This window comes from Oryctolagus cuniculus, chromosome 5 (assembly GCF_051225735.1).
Source record: "Oryctolagus cuniculus isolate XC-2025 breed Fujian yellow rabbit chromosome 5, ASM5122573v1, whole genome shotgun sequence".
Classification (NCBI taxonomy): Eukaryota; Metazoa; Chordata; class Mammalia; order Lagomorpha; family Leporidae; genus Oryctolagus; species Oryctolagus cuniculus.
In genome coordinates, this window is record NC_142871.1 from 96,427,358 (window position 1) to 96,447,768 (window position 20,411).

General features: G+C 38.9%; 1 protein-coding gene across 10 annotated transcripts in view; it reads right to left on the reverse strand.

Annotated features, from left to right (window-relative positions):
* MYO6 (myosin VI) overlaps positions 1-20,411 on the reverse strand; it is a 173,821-nt gene that overhangs the window by 35,360 nt on the left and 118,050 nt on the right. For all 10 annotated transcript variants that reach the window (XM_008263127.5, XM_002714538.6, XM_070073859.2 and 7 more), the window contains 5 exons: positions 19,048-19,086; positions 15,191-15,284; positions 9,768-9,898; positions 9,598-9,675; positions 7,638-7,767 (listed from right to left, as the gene is read on the reverse strand). In XM_008263127.5, the coding sequence (XP_008261349.3) occupies positions 7,638-7,767; positions 9,598-9,675; positions 9,768-9,898; positions 15,191-15,284; positions 19,048-19,086 (472 nt within the window). Of the gene's footprint in view, positions 1-7,637; positions 7,768-9,597; positions 9,676-9,767; positions 9,899-15,190; positions 15,285-19,047; positions 19,087-20,411 lie in introns of those variants that run through there.

Here is a 20,411-nt window from a genome sequence, read left to right on the forward strand (position 1 = left end):
ATCTACATTCTCTATTGATTTTGAGATTGGCTGGGAATTGACAGGGTCTGGGCAGCCACATAGGACTGTGGGTACCCCCATGCTCTCAACATATCACAGGTTCAGGGGTTCAAACTGCCAAGGCAGACGCCCATAGGCAGCAGGCTCTGGGAATGTCTCAGTTCTCTCCATGGACAGGACAGGCTCGTGAGACTGAGTGGATCCTCCATACTCTGTGAGTGGACGACAGGGTATCTAGGTGTGGCTGAGTCTCTGGGCAATCACTGTGTTGCATCAGAGGCTCAGAACTCCCTGATGACCTAGGGTGGGCCACTACGATGGTGCCTTGCTCACACTGAGGATTACACAGATCCTTTGTAAGGTCCATGCACCAGGGTGGAAGGGGCGGGGTGTACCCAATGTGGGCTAACCCTGGTCAATGACCACCTTGGAAGAGAGGAGGCAAGGCTGATTATGCCAAGAAGCGTAATTATACCCTCTCCCCTGCAGACAATAGAGGAGATTTACGATGCCTAACTTGGGTGTCACCCTGGATTCTTGCCCCACCCTGGAGCACTGACCAGAGCTTCCTGGCCACACCCAGCACATACACTCCAATAAGCCACAGAGGCATAATTCAAAGATAAAATCCATCAGAAGAGAAAATCAACAAGTATTTCCACAAATAACTAAAAATAAATGCAGAAATTCAAGAAGCAAGAATAAGGAGAACATAACTACTCCAAAGAAACATATCAACACTTCAATAATAGAATGTGAAGATGAAGAGATTGATGAAATGCCTAAAAAGGCATTCAAAACAATGATCATGGCCGGCACCGCGGCTCACTAGGCTAATCCTCTGCCTTGCGGCACTGGCACACCAGGTTCTAGTCCCGGTCGGGATGCCGGATTCTGTCCCGGTTGCCCCTCTTCCAGGCCAGCTCTCTGCTGTGGCCAGGGAGTGCAGTGGAGGATGGCTCAAGTGCTTGGGCCCTGCACCCCATGGGAGACCAGGAGAAGTACCTGGCTCCTGCCATCGGATCAGCACAGTGCACTGGCAGCAGCGCGCCAGCCGTGGCGGCCATTGGAGGGTGAACCAACGGCAAAGGAAGACCTTTCTCTCTGTCTCTCTCTCTCTCACTATCCACTCTGCCTGTCAAAAAAAAAAAGAAAAATGATCACAGGGATTACTCAGAAGCAATGAGAAAGAAATTCATGAGTTAAAGTAGTCCATACATGACACTGATGAAAATTTTTATGGTGAGATTGAGATTTCGAAGTGAAATCAATCTGTAATATTAGAAATTAAGAATTCAGTATGTCAAATAAAAAATACAATGGAAAGCCTTAACAACAGATTCGGTGAGGAAGAAGAAAGAACATCCAAGCTAGAAGGCAAATCTTTGGAAATATCTCTGTCAGACCACAAAGAAAAAAATTACAGTAATTAAAAACAGTGTTCAAGATTTATGAGATATGATCAAACAATCCAACATACAAGTCATAGGAGTTTCAAAAGTGTAGAGAGCTGGATTAGAAGGCATATTCAGTAAAATAATTACAGAAAACTTCTCTAATTTGAAGAAAGAAACTCCTAAAACTAAGACAATTCCTAAAAGACATGACCAGGAAAGATCTTCACCACAACACACTGTAGTCAAACTTTCAACAATAAAGCATGAAGAAAAGATTCTAAAATGTGCCCAAGAGAAATACCAGATTACTTTTAGAGGCTCTCTGATGAGACTCACTGATTTCTCATCAGAAACCCTATAGGTCAGGAGAGAATGGAGAGACATTAGTACAAGTCTTAAAAAAAAAAAAATCAACCCAGAAAATACTGTATCCTGCAAAGCTCTCATTTATGAATGAAGGCAACAAAAACAACTTCCATAACAGAAACTGAAAGAATTTTCCACCACTTATCCAGCCTTACAAATGATGCTTAACGATGTGCACACACAAAAATACAGAAAGAGAGTCATTAGGAAAGAATACAAAGGCAGAAAAATCTCCCAGTAAAAGTACACAGGAAATCTAAAGCAAACAAAAGGAAATATTCACAGAAAAATGGCAGGGCCTAGTTGTCACTCATCAATAGTCACCTTGAATGTAAATGGCCTAAATTCTCCAATTAAAAGATACAAACTAGCTGACTAGATTGAAAAACAACACCCATCTTTGCTGTCTACAAGAAACACACCTCACCAACAAAGATACACTCAGACTGGAAGTAAAAGGATGGAAAGCATAAACGGTCAGATGTAGCCATCGTAATATCAGAAAAAAATAAATTTTAACACAAAAACTGTTAAAACAAAGAAGGGCACTATGGCGGGCAGGGGGAGCTGTGGCCCAGCAGGTTAAAGTCCCAGCATCCCATATGGGCGCCAGTTCGAGTCCTGACTGCTCCACTTCAATCCAGCTCTCTACTATGGCCTAGGAAAGCAGTAGATCGCCCAAGTCATTGGGTCCCTGCACCTACGTGGGAAACACTGAAGAAGTTCCTGGCTCCTAGAATTGGATCAGCTCAGCTCTGGCCATTGCAGTCATCTCAGGAGTGAACCAGCAGATGGGAAATTTCTCTCTCTCCCCCCGCCATCTCTCTCTTATTCTCTCCCTCTCCCACTCTCTCTCCCTCTCTCTCTCTGTAACTCTGCCTTTCAAATAAATAAAATAAATCTTAAAAAAAAAATGAAGAGCGCTATGTAATGATTAGGGGATCAATTCAACAGGAAGATTTAACTATAATAAATTTATATGCACCCAATGTGAGGGTGCCTAGCTATTTAAAATAATTGTTAGTGGATCTCAAAGAAGACACAGACTCCAATAAAACAGTAATGGAAGACTTTAACATCCAACATTCATCAATGGACAGATCAACTAGACAGAACATCAACAAAGAAAACAGCAGAGTTAATCAATAATATGGACCAAATTGACCTAACTGATATATATAGAATCTTTCATCCCAAAGTTGCAGAATACACATTCTTTTCATCAATGCATGGAACTTTCTCTAGGACAGACCGTATGCTAAGGCATAAAGCAAGTCAGCAAATTCAAAAATACTGAAATCATATCAGTTATCTTTTCTGAGCACAAAGGAATGAAGCTAGAAATTAATATAAGAATCTTTAGAAAATATGCAAACATATGGAGACTGAACAACATGCCCCCGAATGAACAGTGGGTCATAGAAGAAAACTAAAAAGAAATAAAAAAAATTCCTGAAAATAAATGAAGAGGACAGCATAATGTATCAAAACTTATGGTATATGGCAAAGTAATGTTAAGAGGGAAGTTTATAGCAATTAGTGCCTATATCAAGAAATTGGAGGGGCCAGTGCTGAAGCATAGTTGTTTAAGCCTCTGCCTGTGGTGCCAGCATCCTATATGGGTGCCAGTTCAAGTTTTGGTTGTTCCTCTTCCAATCCAGCTCTCTGCTTATGGCCTGGAAAATCAGTGGAAGATGGCCCAAGTGCTTGGACTCCTGTACCTATGTGGGAGAACCGGAGGAAGCTCCTAGCTCCTAGCTTCAGATCTGCTTAGCTCTGGCCATTGCAGCCATTTGGGGAGTGAACCAGTAGATGGAAAATCTCTCTCTCTCTCTGTCTCTCCTTCTCTCTCTCTCTCTGTAACTCTGCTTCTCAAATAAATAAATATTTAGGGAAAAAAATAGAAATTGGAAAGGCATCAAAAGTGAGCTATCAAAGCAACAATAAACCAAACCCAATTTTAGTAGGAGGAAATAAATAATTAAAATTAGAGAAGAAATAAAATTGTTACAAAAATACAAAAGATCAGTGAATTGAAGAGCTGGCTTTTTGAAAAAATAAAACTGATGCATCATTGCCCCAATTAAAAAAAAAAGAGGGAGAAGACCCAAATCAATAAAATCAGAGATGAGAAAAATGAAATATAAGAACAGATACCACAGAAATAAAAAGAATCATCTGGAATTACTACAAAGAGCTATATGCCAACAAATCGGAAAATGTAGAAGAAATTAATAGATTCCTGGACACATGCAATCTACCAACATGGAGTCACAAAGACATAGAAAACCCAAACAGAACAACAAGCACAATGAGACTGAATCAACATTTAAGACCTTCCCAACAAAGAAAAACCCAGGACTGAATGGCTCACGCCAATTTCTACCAGACTTTCAAAGAAGTACTAATTCCAATTCTTCTCAAGCTATTCAAAACAACTGAAAGGGAAGGAATCCTTCCAAATTCCTTCTACAAGGCTAGCAACACCTGAATTCTCAAGTCAGAAAAAGATATAACAAAGAAAGAGAATATAGACCAATATCCCTGATAAAAATTGATGCAAAAATCCTCAACAAAACACTAGCTAATCGAATCCAACAACACATCAGAAAGATCATTAACGCAGACCAAATAGGATTTATCTCTTGTATGCAGGAATGGTTCAACATTTGCAAATCAATAAATGTGATACACCACATTAACAAATTAAATAATAAAAACCATATGATTATCTCCACAGATGCAGAGAAAGCATTCGATAAAATACAACATCCTTTCATGATAAAAATCTTAAGCAAATTGGGTACGGAAGGAACATTCCTTAATACAATCATGACAACTCATGACAAATCCACAGCCAGCATCATATTGAATGGGGGTAAGTTGGAAGCATTTCTATTAAGATCCAGTCCAGGCAAGGATGCCTGCTTTCACCATTGCTATTCAATACAGTCCTGGAAGTTTTGGCAAGAGCCATTAGGCAAGATAAATAAGTCAAAGTGATACTAATTGGAAAGGATGAAGTAAAACTATCCCTCTTTGTAAATGACAGGATTTTATATATAGGGGAATCAAAAGCCTCTACTAAGAGACTATTGGAACTCAGAAAAGAGTTTGATAAAGTGGCAGACTATAAAATTAACACAAAAATTAATAGCCTTTGTATACACAAACAATGAATCCCATGTAAGCTCTATCCCATTAACAATAACTACAACAAGATTTAAATACCTTGGAATTAATTTAATAAAGGAGGTTCAAAATCTCTAAAATGAAAATTACAAAACATTAAAAACAGAAAAAGAAGACAAAATGGAAAAATCTTTGATGTTGGAAAAACTAATATCATCAAAATGTCTTTACTACCCAAAGTAACTTATATATTCAATGCAATTTCAATCAAAATACCAACAACATTCCTCTCAGATCTAGGAAAAAATATGCTAAAACTCATATGGAAACACAAGAGATGCCAAATATCTAAAGCAATCCTAAACAACATAAACAAAGCTGAAGGCATCATAATACCAGCCATGAAGACATACTACAGGACAGTTATAATCAAAATAGCCCAATACTGGCAAAAGTAGACATGCAGACCAATGAAACAGGTTAGAAACTCCAGAAATTGATTCACACAATCCACACATCTATTCATACAACTAATCTTTGACAAAGGAGCAAAAATCAATCTCTGGAGAAAGGGGTTTCTCTTCAACAAACTGTGCTGGGAAAATTGGATTGCATGCAGAAGTATGAAACCAGACCCCTACTTATTCCTTATACAAAAATCAACTCAAAAGGGATCAAGGATCTAAATCTGTGACCAGATACCATGAAATTACTAAAGAGAACACTGGGGAAACTCTGAAAGACATTGGCACAGGCAGACTTCTTGGCTAAAACCCCAGAAGCACAGGCAATAAAAGTAAAAATAGATAAATGGGAGTACATCAAACTAAGAAGCTTCTGCACTGTAAAGGAACACTCAACAAGAGTCCAGACAGAATGTGAGAAAATATTGGCAAACCATGCAACTGATAAAGGATTAATAACCAGAATATAAGAAGAGCTCAAAAAACTCAACAACAACAAAACAAACAACACAGTTAAGAAATGGGCAAAGGGCTTGAACAGGCATTTTTCAAACGATGAAATTCAAATATCCAATAGACACATGAAAAAATGCTCAGGATCACTACCCATCAGGGAAATGCACCTCAAAACAACAACAAGGTTTCATTTCACCCAGTAAAAATGGCTATCACCCAAAAATAAAAAAATAAATAAATGCTGGTGAGGATATATATTTGTTCCAGCTCATTTAATAATAGCTAAGATATGGAATCAACCCAGATGCCCATCAACTGATAACTGGATATAAAAATGCCATAAATATATAATATACAATACTACTCAGCCATAAAGTGATTCAAATCCTGTCTTTTGCAACAAGATGGATATAACTAGAAACCATTATACTTAGTGAAATAATCCTGTCACAAAAAGAGACGTACCATATGTTTTCCCTGATCTGTGGTAACTAATAGAGCACCAAAAAAATGTAATGTATATGAGTGAAATTGACATTTTGAGATTTGATTATTGTTTACAACCCTTGTCTCTACTGTTGAGCAACAGTGTATTTTTCTTGTTATTATTTGTTGAATACTTAGTATAGGGTTAATCTGATGTGTATAAAATAAACTGAAAGTAGATCATTTTGAAAATTAAAATAATAAGAAAGAAAGGAGAAGGGAGGGTGAGAGTATGGGAAGGAGGGTAGTGTGGGAAGTATCACTATGCTCCTAAGTCTGTATATATGAAATACATGAAACTTGTTCACCTTAAAAAATTTTAAGTAACAGGGTCTTTGTGGGGAGTGGCAGGAGGAAAAGCTGAAACAGTAAACTGAACTCCTGGTTCACACAACCATAAATTCATTCTAGAAATTCAACTTGACCTCTACTAAAGGAGAGCCATAAAAGGCTTTTAATTTAAAGAGGTAAATCTGGAAAGACAGGAAAACCAGTTTGGAAATCACTAAGTTACCATGTATGGGGGGCAAAGGGACTCCACTAAGACATAGGCAATTAAAAAACTAAGACAAAAGTGTAGTACTTGAAGGAGGAAACACAGGATTTGGTGACAAGATTTCAGAGATTAAGAAAGGAAGGATGGTTACAATCTTGACATTTCTGATATGCACTGGAGATGGCACACAGGTAGAAACAGAAATATTTTGGTTTAAGAATGAGAAACTGAGGGATAGTATTGGAGGCCAGGGGAGAGAAAGCAAAGAATTGGGATAGTGGGTTCCTTGATGAAATTTATAATCCTCTAATTTAGATGAAGAAAACAAGTATCAGGGCTGGCACTGTGGCGAAGTGGATTAATGTCCTGGCCTGAAGCACTGGCATCCCACATGGGCGCCAGTTCCTCTTTCAATCCAGCTCTCTTCTGTGGCCTGGGATAGCAGTAGAGGATGGCCCAAGTCCTTGGGCCCCGTACCCACGTGGGAGACCTGGTGGAGGCTCCTGGCTTTGGGTCAGTGCAGCTCCAGCTGTTGCAGCCAATTGGGGAGTGAACCATTAGATGAAAGACCTCTCTCTCTCTCTCTTTCTCTCTCTTTTTCTCTGCCTCTCCTCTCTCTGTGTAACTCTGACTTTCAAATAAATAAATCTTTAAAAAAAAGAAAAATAAAACAAGTATCATATGGTCGAAACTACTAAAAAAGCAAATAAGTCTACAAAATTACCAGCTCATCACATACTACAGTTTACTGAGGAACTAGGGTCACAATGTGAACACCTAACATTCACCCCTGAGACAGCTGTACAATGAGCTTCAAACCACCTCACTTCAAGCACCTACATTTGATGACTGACAGCGAGCACCACTGAACTTTCTTCCAGCGACTGCAGATTAGCCAGTGATTGACTCTTTTAACCAACTCTGCCAAGTGGTCCGGGTCAGACTTCATAATCTGATCAAATTCTGCAAACTAAAAAGTAACATAATTTAATACTAGTATTAAAAGATAGATGTGTTTAAACATACAGAGAGACACAAAATAAACCCAATCCAAACCCAAAATCAAACTCTGGAAAATGGTTGGCTGTATGTCAGTTACTTAGTTTTATACACATCTTAATGGGGCATATAGCAAACCGCAACATACTTGACTGTACTTTGCTTCCTTACTCTTCTTTCCTTCAGGATCTTTTCTAGAAGGGCAGGTAAAGTTGGCAGGCGCATACAGGAGGATACTTACTAATACATTCAATAATAAAAGTAGAAACAAATCTTAAATAACAATTCCAGATGGTTGGCAAAAAGTTTGAGAAAATGAAAAAGAACAAATATAACTCTGAATTGGATCACAGTCTCAGATATCTCTACATAGTTCTTGATACAATAGAGTCAGCTATACAATACTAATTACCACAACTATTCTGTCTTTCCCAAATTCCATCTCCATTTTAGACAAAAGTAAGACATTACTAAGGGATGGACCTCACAAATAAAATAACTATGAGACTACTGATTAGTAAAGTGCATTATTTTCATTATTTACCACCAAATTCCATGATTTCTATCCTTTACCAAATGTGTCCACTACAGTATTAAGGATATCACATATTAATCGGTGTGACAGATTCTTAAAATCAAAATTAAGTTAAAGTTATCATAATGATTTTAAAGATCTGGATTTTGGCCTTAGGCTTTCAAGAAATCCCTCTAATTGACTAATTTTTCCAGAGGTAAACAAGAACCAAGTGCTTTCTCTGTCAGGCTATTAATTATATCTTCCTAGTTAATATATAATTATATATAATTAATTATTATATCTCTAAAATAAGAGAAATGTTGAATTTATAATAAATATGATTAAAGCTAAGCCAACTATGAACTATATCCTTTTTTCTTAACATTTCTTCTTTTACAGGAAATGCTGTAGGCCTTCTGTAACAAAAATCTGCACAAAATAGTGCATACATTGGTGATGTGTACACATATTTCACGTCCTGCCCAAAAATATGAAATAAAACTTCTTTATTATGATTAATTTAAACTTGAAGATACCAGGGCTAATTATTAATGCTCCAGCAAACTCAAACAAATATGGCTGGCAACTTAAATATGGTAACAATCATTTTACTATTATGCAACGCAATTATTTAATACTACTAAACGAGTTAAATGTCATGGAACTATCACTATCCAACTGTGAATAGAATCTCGATATTTCTATTTAGTTATGCAGTATTCTATAACTCAGTCTTGTAACTTAGCCCAAAAATCTGTGAATACTAATACTATAAGGCTACATATAGCCTAAAAAACTATTTTATACATACAAAAGTATTTATACATTCATTTATCCTAGATGTTGACAGAGGTCAGCAAAACTCTCCTTAAACATCTACCACAGTCTAGTAGAATTTGTTCTCACAGGGAAGAGCAGAAGGGATGGTAAAATCTCAAATCACAGAGAACTGACTTAAACTTGTTTTAGAAATGCTTTCAACATGTTTAAAATTGGATTATTTTCTAGTTAACCCTTCTTTAAGTAAGAAAGCCAACTGAACAGTGCTCTGATTCTAATACTTCCAGCTTCAATGAAGTTGAAAAAATTATATACACTGTATTATACATTATAAACATATCACAAGTAGGGAAATTATATGTAATCACACACAATTTCATGCTGTTTATGACCATATAATTCACATGTAATAAGAAAATTACACAACACTTAAAAATATTAACTAACCTCCAACCATCTGTATTCATGATATTAAAATATTAAAAGTTTAAAATATATATTTACCTTGCCAGGTCTAAAAAATACTTTTGTTAACCCAAACTTGTAGTCAACTTCATTTAAGCCCAAGGCTTTAAAAAGAGCCTGAAAAATAAAAGTTAAAACATGTTAATGTCAACTTACAATTACCAGAAGAGTTTACAGCTAAGAAATCTAAACTCGGGTGGCATTTATACCTTACAAAACAGTCTGGGATCCAGTCGTGCAAGTTTGTCTGGCATGTATTTTTTATACATGTTGTAGAGTTCATGAAATGAAGCTCGTGATGGGAAGCCACCCTGCATCAAGTCCAAAACAGACACCATACCTAGATTTATAAACAAACACAAATCACTGTTAATTACTGTATAAAAATCCAAAGTAACTTGTGAACGATCAAGCAATTTTGCAAATTAATTCTGACGAAGAAGCAATTTGCAGGAATTATCAGCAATGAAACATTATATAGGAAATGTTATACTCTATATGTCTTACCTTATCTACCACTTAAAACTACAAAAGTAGATTTCTACCTAAAACAAGCATGACTAACCATTTCCTATAGGCCAAGTATATGACTTCAAAAAATTCAACTCCAGTTTCTACCTTTTTTAAATTTAATTAATTTATTTATTTGACAGAGTTCCAGAGAGAGAGAGAGAGAATCTCCCATCTGCTGGTTCACTCCTCACATGGCCACCATGCCCAGTGGTAGGCCGGGCCGAAGCCAGGAGCCAGGAGCTTCTTCCAGGTCTCCCACTTGGGTGAAGGGGCCCAAGGACTTGGGCCATCTTCTGCTCCTTTTTCAGGTGCATTAGCAGGGAGCTGGATTGAAGTTGTGCAGCCAGGAGTTGAACTGGTGCCCATGTGGGATGCCGGCATTAACCCATCATGCCACAACACCAACCCCCACTTATCAAATTCTAAGGTTCATTTTAGAACAAGACTTCCAACAGATATCCACAAAGCAGTCAAATACTTTTCTATATATTCCTAAGTTTTCATCAGTATTTAAATAAAGCAAATGAAAAAGAAAGCTCACTAAAGCTCACAACAAAGACCCCTTTCCTTCATCTCTCAAGAAACTACTCTATTGGGATGGTGAGTACACAGGATGATTATTTATTTTTCAGTACAACTCTAGCAAGGGGTTGATCAGAGCCGTGAATCAATGTGAGCTTTTCAGGTCAGGAAAAGTGTAAAAGCAGCAGGAAAAAGGCTGAAAAACTATACAGAGTGCCAGAATCTTGTTCACATAAAGGTATTTCAGTCTCTGGGACTATTCAAATTAATGGAGAAAAAAAGGATATTTAACAAAAAGTGTTGCGGGGCTAGTGCTGTGGCATAGTGGGTAAAGCCACCACCTGCGGTGCCAGCATCCCATATGGGCTCCAGTTTGAGTCCCAGCTGCTCCACTTCTGATTTAGCTCTCTATTAGACCTGGGAAAACAGTGGAAGGTGACCCAAGTCCTCTGCCCCTGTATCCACATGGGAGACCCGGAGGAGGCTCCTGGCTCTGGATCGGCCCGGATCCCGCAGTTGCAGCCATTTGGGGAGTGAACCTCTCTCTCTCTGTTTGCCTCTGCCTCTCTGTAGCTCTGCCTTTCAAATAAAAAGCTCTGCTTTTCTAAAAAACGGTAATTTAAATTAATATTTTTTCATTGTAATTTAAGTCAAATTTAAAAAAAACTATCTTAAGTGGGTACATTTTTATTCTAAATTATCTCATGGGAAATATGGCCTTTCTAGGAAATTAGGTTGAACTGATAACCTATTTGACAAAGTTGTAAAACATCAATAGTACCTAGAAATGATGGCAGTATAAGAAAATAGACATGCATACTTAGTGGGAAAGTAAACCAGCACAACAATTCTGAGTGGTAATTTGGAAACATTTATTACTAGGGCTCTATAATTTCTTTTCTTTTTTTTTTTTTTTTTTTTTTTGGACAGGTAGAGTGGACAGTGAGAGAGAGAGAAACAGAGAGAAAGGTCTTCCTTTGCCGTTGGTTCACCCTCCAATGGCCGCTGCAGCTGGCGCACCGCGCTGATCTGATGGCAGGAGCCAGGTGCTTCTCCTGGTCTCCCATGGGGTGCAGGGCCCAAACACTTGGGCCATCCTCCACTGCACTCCCGGGCCACAGCAGAGAGCTGGCCTGGAAGAGGGGCAACCGGGACAGAATCCGGTGCCCCGACCGGGACTAGAACCCGGGGTGCCGGCGCCGCAAGGCGGAGGATTAGCCTAGTGAGCTGCGGCTCCAGCTAGGGCTCTATAATTTCTATTTCCATGAATATATATTTTAACTTTTCTCATCTGTGGGAAAGATAATCATGCAGTATGTCCATATGGCCTTTGGCTCATTGTTTATAATAGAAAAATAAACAAATAATTGAAATATCAATTGATCATATCACAATCATATGATATAATATGCATATTAATTTAAAAGAACACAGCAGGAGCCAACATTGTGGCACAGCAGGTTGAAGCTACTGTTTGCAAAGCAGGAATCCCATATCTAGGAGCTGGCTCAGAGTACCAGCCGCTGCATACTTGATTCAGATTCCCGCTAACATGCCTGAGAAGACGGCAGAAGATTATTCAAGTGTATGTGCCCCTGCCACCCTCATGGGAGACAAGGATGGAGCTCCTAGCTTCAGCCTGACCCAGCCCTGGCTACTGGACTCATTTGGGTAGTGAACCTATAGACAGAAGATCAATCTCTTTCGCTCCCCCACCCTACCCCTCTGTCACTCTACCTTTCAAATAAACAGATAAATTTTTAAACACACATACACACAGAGTAAAGCTTTATCTAACCAGTATAAAAACATATCCAAGACTTACTATTAAATGGTCATTCCTGAGAAGTGAGACTTCTTTATTTATTCTGTGCTTTTAATTTTTGCTACTGTGAGCACATGTAACTGCATTATAATTTTAATGCTAATTAATGAAACACATAAAAGCAATCACTTCTATAGGGGAAAAAAAACCCAGAACTAGATTTAGTCCCAGGCTCTGGGAAATAATAGTAAGATATGGTTGGTATTGTCATTGCTTTTACCCATTTACATCAAATACATAAGCACCCTTGTAAATGTATGTAACTGCAACCTCTAAGTCTCTTGGATTTCCCCTATGGCTGCAAAATGTGAACTGGCTGCAAAGGTTCATCAAGAAGCTCCTGGATTTGCCCTGGCCCAGCCCTGGCTCTTGTGGGCATTTGGGGAAATGATCTTTCTCTGTCTCTCTTTCAAATAAAAAATAAATAAATGAATTTTTTTTAATTTAAGTTCATTAAGAATTTCATGGAGCTTAACAAATTACAAAGCTTCCAACTGCTTCCTCAGTTTCTGAATTTAATTTACTCTTAAAGATTGTTTGAAGCTTAAAAAAGTAGAAACTATTTCCTTCCATAAATTCCCATGATCTGACTCTGGAAGTTTTAAGTACGGCTTCTTGGTACAGTGCTGGTTGGTTATACTCAGAATACATCTTTGTACACACGTGCAGGCAGCATAGCCCCAAAATTACAGGGGAAGAAAACCTGCCTTCTCTCACCTGCCTCTACTTTTACCTGTCGTTGCCTGATCAGAAGATAGTAATTTTAGTATGAACTTTTTAATGAATTCTACTCAAAAATTAGAAAAAAATCCAAGTGGAAAGGTAAAACAGATTCCAAATATTAAATATCATTATTTTAGAAAGCTTCATAAATATTTTTATTTCTAGCAATTATGGATTTTTTTGTTTTTTTCTCATTACCTAGTTACATGCTGGAAACAATTCTGTATCCTTACACTATTGTTAGGACTTAAAAATGAAAATATTATGAATTGGTATTGTCTGCTAAACTATACACATGTATTCAAGTGCATGGAATTCTAACTAAAGCATCGTTGTGCCCATACTGTGCTGATGCGATAGCATATGTAACCGAATCTAAACACGTGTGATTTATCAGGCAATCCCTGGTGACTTCATTAAAGTGGAAGCTGAATTCTCGTGGGTTAAGGAATAAATGAAGGCAGGAAACCGAGAAAGCAGAATAAACTACTCTTGGACAGAAAAGAAACAACTGGAGAAAAATGGTCAGGAAAAAAGACAGGGAGGTAGCTGGAAGGGAATGTGGGTCAGAGTTGAGTGATTAAACACATTTTATGGGATCATGGGAGAGATTTGCCTCAAAAGAATGGTTCAATACAAATAATCCTTACTAAAGATTCATGAGAATGGAGGGAGGGATGGATTTCAAGAAACTGAAGCACAACTGGGAAGAGACAGTTCGTGCATGCAGCACACGAGGGGAGGCTATGCAGGTAGGTGTAAGAGCCGGGCAGGAGACAGGTGACGCTCCAGGATGTTCAGTGAAGAGGTGAGGCCACCTGATGCAAGCAGCTCAGGGATGGAAGGAGGGCCCCGTGGACAGGCTGGCTCCCTGGAAACTTCCTCGGGCAGGCTGGAGGTCCCCGTACAGGTCAGCCATCACGAACTTAAAGTGGCACCACCTTATCAACTGCTAAGGTTCCGTGGGAGAGGTCAAAGATCCAGATCTGGGGGACTGAAGCTTACTGGGGGAGGGTGTTTTAGGGAAAGCATACAAAAGTAAGGGCAGGGCTTTGGGAAGGGGTTTATTTCAATGAAGATTCCTGAAGCTTAAGTGATCTTAAGCAAAGCTGTCCCAGAAAGGAACAAAATATAAGAGAACGTGAGACGGAGCCAGGGGCCATTCTGGATGAAAAGGTAAAGAAAGAAAGGAGAGGGCGGGTACCTAGGGAAAACCGGGAGGGAGTCCGGTTGGGGATGGAGGGCAGCCCTAGAGTGAAGGGAAAACTCTGAGTCTAGGTCTCTGGCCACTGTGGCTGAGCCAGGCCAGACACACATAGCAGGCAGCCGGGAGTGAGCTTCACCAAATGCATAAAAGTGTCCCAAAAGCTAAGAGCATGTGTTTCCATCTTTTTTTAAATATTTTTTTCTAAGATTTATTTATTTATTTATTTGACAGGCAGAGTTACAGACAGTGAGAGAGAGAGAGAAAGATCTTCCATTCGATGGTTCACCCCACAAATGGCTGCAACGGACGGAGCTACGCTGATCCTAAGCCAGGAGCCAGGTGCTTCTCCTGGTCTCCCATGGGGTGCAGGGCCCAAACACCTGGGCCATCCTCCACTGCCCTCCCGGGCCACAGCAGAGAGCTGGCCTGGAAGAGGAGTGACCGGGAATAGAACCCAGCGCCCATATGGGATGCTGGCGCCGCAGGCACAGGATTAACCTAGTGCGCCCCATGTTTCATGGAATGGCAAGCAAGGACACCACAACCCACCTGCCGACCCCGTCCTGGGAAGGATGAGAAACGAACCACGGCTGGACTGCAGCCAGGGAAAGCGGCCTGCCCAAGGCAGAGTCAGGTTTGCCGGCAGCGTTTTTATATTTTACTTCAGTGATGTAAAATGGCTCTATTGCACAAGAAACTACACCCAGTACTGCACTAATAACTTGTCATCCAGAGGAAACAGGGGATACAAACCTGACTTCACTTTAACATAATCAAGATAATGGTAAATTTTCTGAAAACACCACAGATAATGACCGGCACGTATGGAAGTATGGTAATACCTGAACACTGAAGCTGAGACAGAATTTGAGCACCTTCAAAGTGGTGGCTTGTCATCTTTAAATTGGGTTTGATGCACCGAATAAAGCTTGCTCCCTAGGAGAAAGAGGGGGATTTTGAGACAGTACATATGAATCCTTATTTTTCTAACATCTATGAATGTCAGCTACTTTCAAAGCATATTAACACATGAAGCTTAATCACTAAGGAACTTAAAAATACATTAGCATGCTTTTATAATTTAAAGCCTGAACTGAATTTCTATACTACAAATTTTTTTAAAGGTTTATTATTTGAAAGTCAGAATTATAGAGCAAGAGACAGAAAGAGAAAGAGATTCTTCCATCCATTGGTTCACTCTCCAAATGGCCACAACAGCCAGGGTTGGGCCAAGCCGCAGCCAGGAGCCAGGAGTTTCATCCGGGTCTCCCACGTGGGTGCAGGAGCACAAGCACTTGGGCCATCTTCCAGTGCTTTCCCAGGTGCATTAGCAGGGAGCTAGATAGAAACTGTAGCAGCCAGGCCTCAAACTAGCACCCACATGGAATGCCGGTGCTGCAAATAGCGGCTCACCCCACTGCACCACAGTGCTGACTCTTGTACATTACAAATTAATATTAGAAAAATAGTACATTTTAGATTTGAATGTAAAACATTGTAAAATGTCTTTTACTGTAAGATTTCAACATATAAACATACATTTTGGAGTCTTGATATATATAAGATTATATTCTACATTTAAACATATTTATATGTTGTATTTTATATTTCTGTGTTAAGAAAACTATCCTATAAGAAGAGGAGAAAATAAAATTATGCCCCTTAAAATTTAGGCCAAATTGTCAAACAAAAAAGAAAACAAAAGTTTTCAACCATTCCACTTCAGAAATATACAAAGTGTCATTAAGCTACACAATTGAAAGCACAATGAAAGCTTTATCTGTTAAAACAATTTTTAAAAGTTGAAAGCCACTCATTTGGAATCAGTTATCAGACTGTGCTGCATGAGAAAGCAAGAATACTGATTACGTAAGATAATGAAACTTGAGCCCTGAAGCTAACATAATAGACATCCAAAACCACTGTTTCTCTACAAGTGGTCACCTTGCAGAAATAAACAGTTATTTCAAGAATGATCATCATTGTGGGGCCTGCACTGTGGTGCAGCAGGTTAACGCCCTGGCCTGAAGAGCTAGCATCCCATGTGGGTGCTGGTTCAAGTCCTGGCTGCTCCACTTCCAATCCAGCTCTCTGCTATGGCCTGGGAGAGCAACAGAGGATGGCCCAAGTCCTTGGGCCCCAGCACCCACATGGGAGACCCAGAAGAAGCTCCTGGCTCCTGGATTCAGATCAGTGCAGCTCCAGCCGTTGCAGCCAATTGGGGAAGTGAACCAGTGGATGGAAGACCTCTCTCTCTCTCTCTGCCTCTCCTTCTCTCTCTGTGTAACTATAACTTTGACTTTCAAATAAATAAATAAATCTTTAAAAAAATGATGACCATTGCAAATAGTCTTAGGACATGTTTTAGAAATGCTTTTTCTATAAATCACAAAAGTAACCTCATCATTTTAAAGTAGCATCCTATTTAGTACATAAATATAAAATATTCCCATTAGATTTAATTTTTAAAGATATTTGGTCCTTAAGAGATAATTATCTGAAGCCAAGTTGGTTATTTTAAAAATTTTCATGATTCCAGAAGCAACTCTTACAATAAGTTAAGTAACAACAGCACTGACAGAATAAATGTTTGGCTTTTCAAAATGACTACTGGAAAAGGAAGAGTACTCAGTGAAGTTCTGTGATCTGATAGTAAGTCTTACCTTGGAATCATGCTTCATTTACAAGGAGAAATTCATGGAAAATGGAAATTAAATGATAAGTTGGGGTAGGTAATTGGCCTGGTGGTTAAGATACCAGCCACTTGGGGACGCCCTCATCCCATATCAGGTGCCTGGGTCAGAGTCCCAACTCCACTCTCCATTCCAGCTTTCTGTTAATGTACACTGTGCAGCAGGTAATGGCTCAGTTGGCTGAGTCACTCATGTGGGAGACATGGATTGTAATCTGAGCTTGGACTGGCCCAGCCCTAGCCATTATAGATATTTGGAGAGTGACCCAGCAAATGGTAGCTCTATCTGTCTGTTATTTGCCTGTCTCTATCTCTTTATAAATAAAATTAACTAATAAAAAGGTAAGTTTATTTTGATGCAAAAAGTTTGTTATATTTTTGTAATATGTATTTTCCATGAACTTTCTGAAAGACTCCTCATTTATAACCCATATATTAAATTTTTTCTCAGTTTTTTGTTGTTGTTGTTTATTTGACAGAGTTATAGACAGTGAGAGAGAGAGACAGACAGAAAGGTCTTCCTTCTGTTGGTTCACTCCCCTAAAGGCCGCCACGGCCAGTGCTGCGCCGATCTGAAGCCAGGAGCCAGGTGCTTCCTCCTGGTTTCCCATGCGGGTGCAGGAGCCCAAGCACTTGGGCCATCTTCCACTGCCCTCCCGGGCCACAGCAGAGAGCTGGACTGGAAGAGGAGCAACCAGGACTAGAACCTGGGGCCCATATGGGATGCTGGCACTGAAGGCGGAGGATTAACCAAGTGAGCCATGGTACTGGCCCCTCTCAGTGTTTTTTTTGTGTTTTTTTTTTTTTTTTTTTTTTTTTTGGACAGGCAGAGTAGACAGTGAGAGAGACAGAGATAAAGGTCGTCTTTTGCCGTTGGTTCACCCTCCAATGGCTGCTGCGGCCGGCACACCGCGCTGATCCAAAGGCAGGAGCCAGGTGCTTCTCCTGGTCTCCCATGGGGTGCAGGGCCCAAGCACTTGGGCCATCCTCCACTGCACTCCCGGGCCACAGCAGAGAGCTGGCCTGGAAGAGGGGCAACCGGGACAGAATCCGGCGCCCCAACCGGGACTAGAACCCGGTGTGCCAGCGCCACAAGGCGGAGGATTAGCCTAATGAGCCGCGGCGCCGGCCTCGGTGTTTTTTTTTTTAAAAAGGAAAATCACTTTCAAAAAGATTTCTAATAAATTTTGACTCTATAATGGTTCATAAAAATGTTATATGTGGGGCTGGTGCTGTGATGTGGCGGATGAGGCCATGTGGCGGATGAGGCCATTGCCTGCAGTGCTGGCATCCCATAGGGGCACCAGTTCAGGTATCAGCTGCTCTACTTCTGATCTAGCTCCCTGCTAATGCACCTGGGAAAGCAGTGGAAGATGGCTAGGGTCCTTGGGCCCCTGCACTCACATAGGAGACCAAGAAGAAACTCCTAACTCCTGGCTTCGGATTGGCCCAGCTGGCCACTGCGGCCATTTGGGAAGTGAACCAACAGATGGAAGACCCCTCACTCTCTCTCTCTCTCTCTCTCTCTCTGCCTCTCTGTAATTCTGCCTTTCAAATAAATAAATAAATCTTTAAGAAAATACATTATGTCCATTTTTTCCAGATCATCAACACTGCCATGTCTGGAGAATGTATTTATTACTTAAGAAGTAATAAAATTAAATCAAATTATATGTGTAATCTTTAATCCTAAAAAAGTACATTCTCCTCTATAATTTCTATTAATTTTCACCTTCCTAAAGCTATAAGATAATCAAATTAATAACATTCAAAAAGCTTTCTATTATTTATGAAACAGTTTAACTTCACAATATATTTTATCTGTCTTCAGAACAAACCTAACAAAAACAATAACCATTTTAAAACCTGAAGTTTTTTTATTGAAGGGAATCTGGTTTAAAATGTATTTCTAATTATTCTAGGGTTACTGTGCTTGCTTGAGTAATTAGCAGCAATAGTCTCAAAGAGCCATTTTTAAAAGCATGGTTTATTTTTAAGTGTACTCACAGTACTTCGAAGTTTATCCAGAAGCAAATTTAACTGTGTCTATAAAAGAAAGAATATCAGTTTATTATTTCAGAAAAACATAGTATAAAATATCATGAATTAATACAAGCTTTCCAATGTAAGAATAAAGCAACATGCAACATTCACATGTAACACATTACAGTTTAACAACCTCCTACACAAACTCTTTAACAGATGGAATCATGCAAAATGGCTAATGTAAAATGAAGAACAATAACTTACTTTACTTACACCAAAGTTGTATAATTACAAGACTGCAAATTAACAATACTAAAAACACACATACAAATGAACGAGGAAAAAGTGTATAGGAAATGAAGGAAGTAAATGGGATGCATTCATGAGACCAGCGGCTCAGTATTTCCATATGTGGCAAACTTGTGTAGCTGGTGTCACAGCCATTAAGAATGAACGCATGTTTAAAATATATACTCAGGTATATATCAGGATCATTTTGTGTATAACTTAGCAAAAACAAAAGAGCCCTGCCTTGCTATAGAAATTCTCTTTACTATTTTAAAACATTTCATATTTAAATTACTTTTAAAATATGGACAATTTTCTTTATAAAAATTCTGACGATGAACACTACAAATTACTTTCCTTTTTTTTATAATATTGTTTATAATTTACTCTGGTTCAGTACATTAGAATCCTTGATTTGCTTTACAGCTCTGCAAAGTAAATTATATAAAATTCTTACATCTGGATTTTATACTGAGAGGTTTATTATACTACTTTAAAATGACAAATTAAGATGTAAATTCTTAAATTAACAGTGCTTTGATTATACACAGACATTACTGAATGTTTTAGTCAGATATTGCTTAACCCTTTTCATATTATCATGCTTAACCCTAATTAATGAAATATTATTTGTCTTATCTTACAGGTGAGAGAATTGAGATCCAGGTAGATAAATAACTTGCCCAAGATCACGGAGTCAAAAATGGCAAAGCCATGATTCCAACATAGATCTGAGACCAAATTTCATTCTCTGTAATGTGATACTTCACATATCAAGGCTTAAGTTATAAATTGGAATGAATTTGTCATTGAATTGAAGAAATGTAGTCACAGCCCACTTATCTGACTGACCAGAGCTCTGGCAATCTTAAATAATCTGGACCACCACAGAACTGGAAAGTAAGGAGAAGAACCAGAAATTCAGGAGGAAAATAACCGTAAACCAAGCAGAGGGCTATGTTCTCTGAAACTTGGAGTTAGAGTCAGAAGAGTAGAAGCAACAAATATAAATTAAAACATCCGAGAAAAAAAGGATATCAAAATATAGAAGCCAAGGACCATAAGGCATAAGGCATTTAGCCTTATTTTTATTTTAA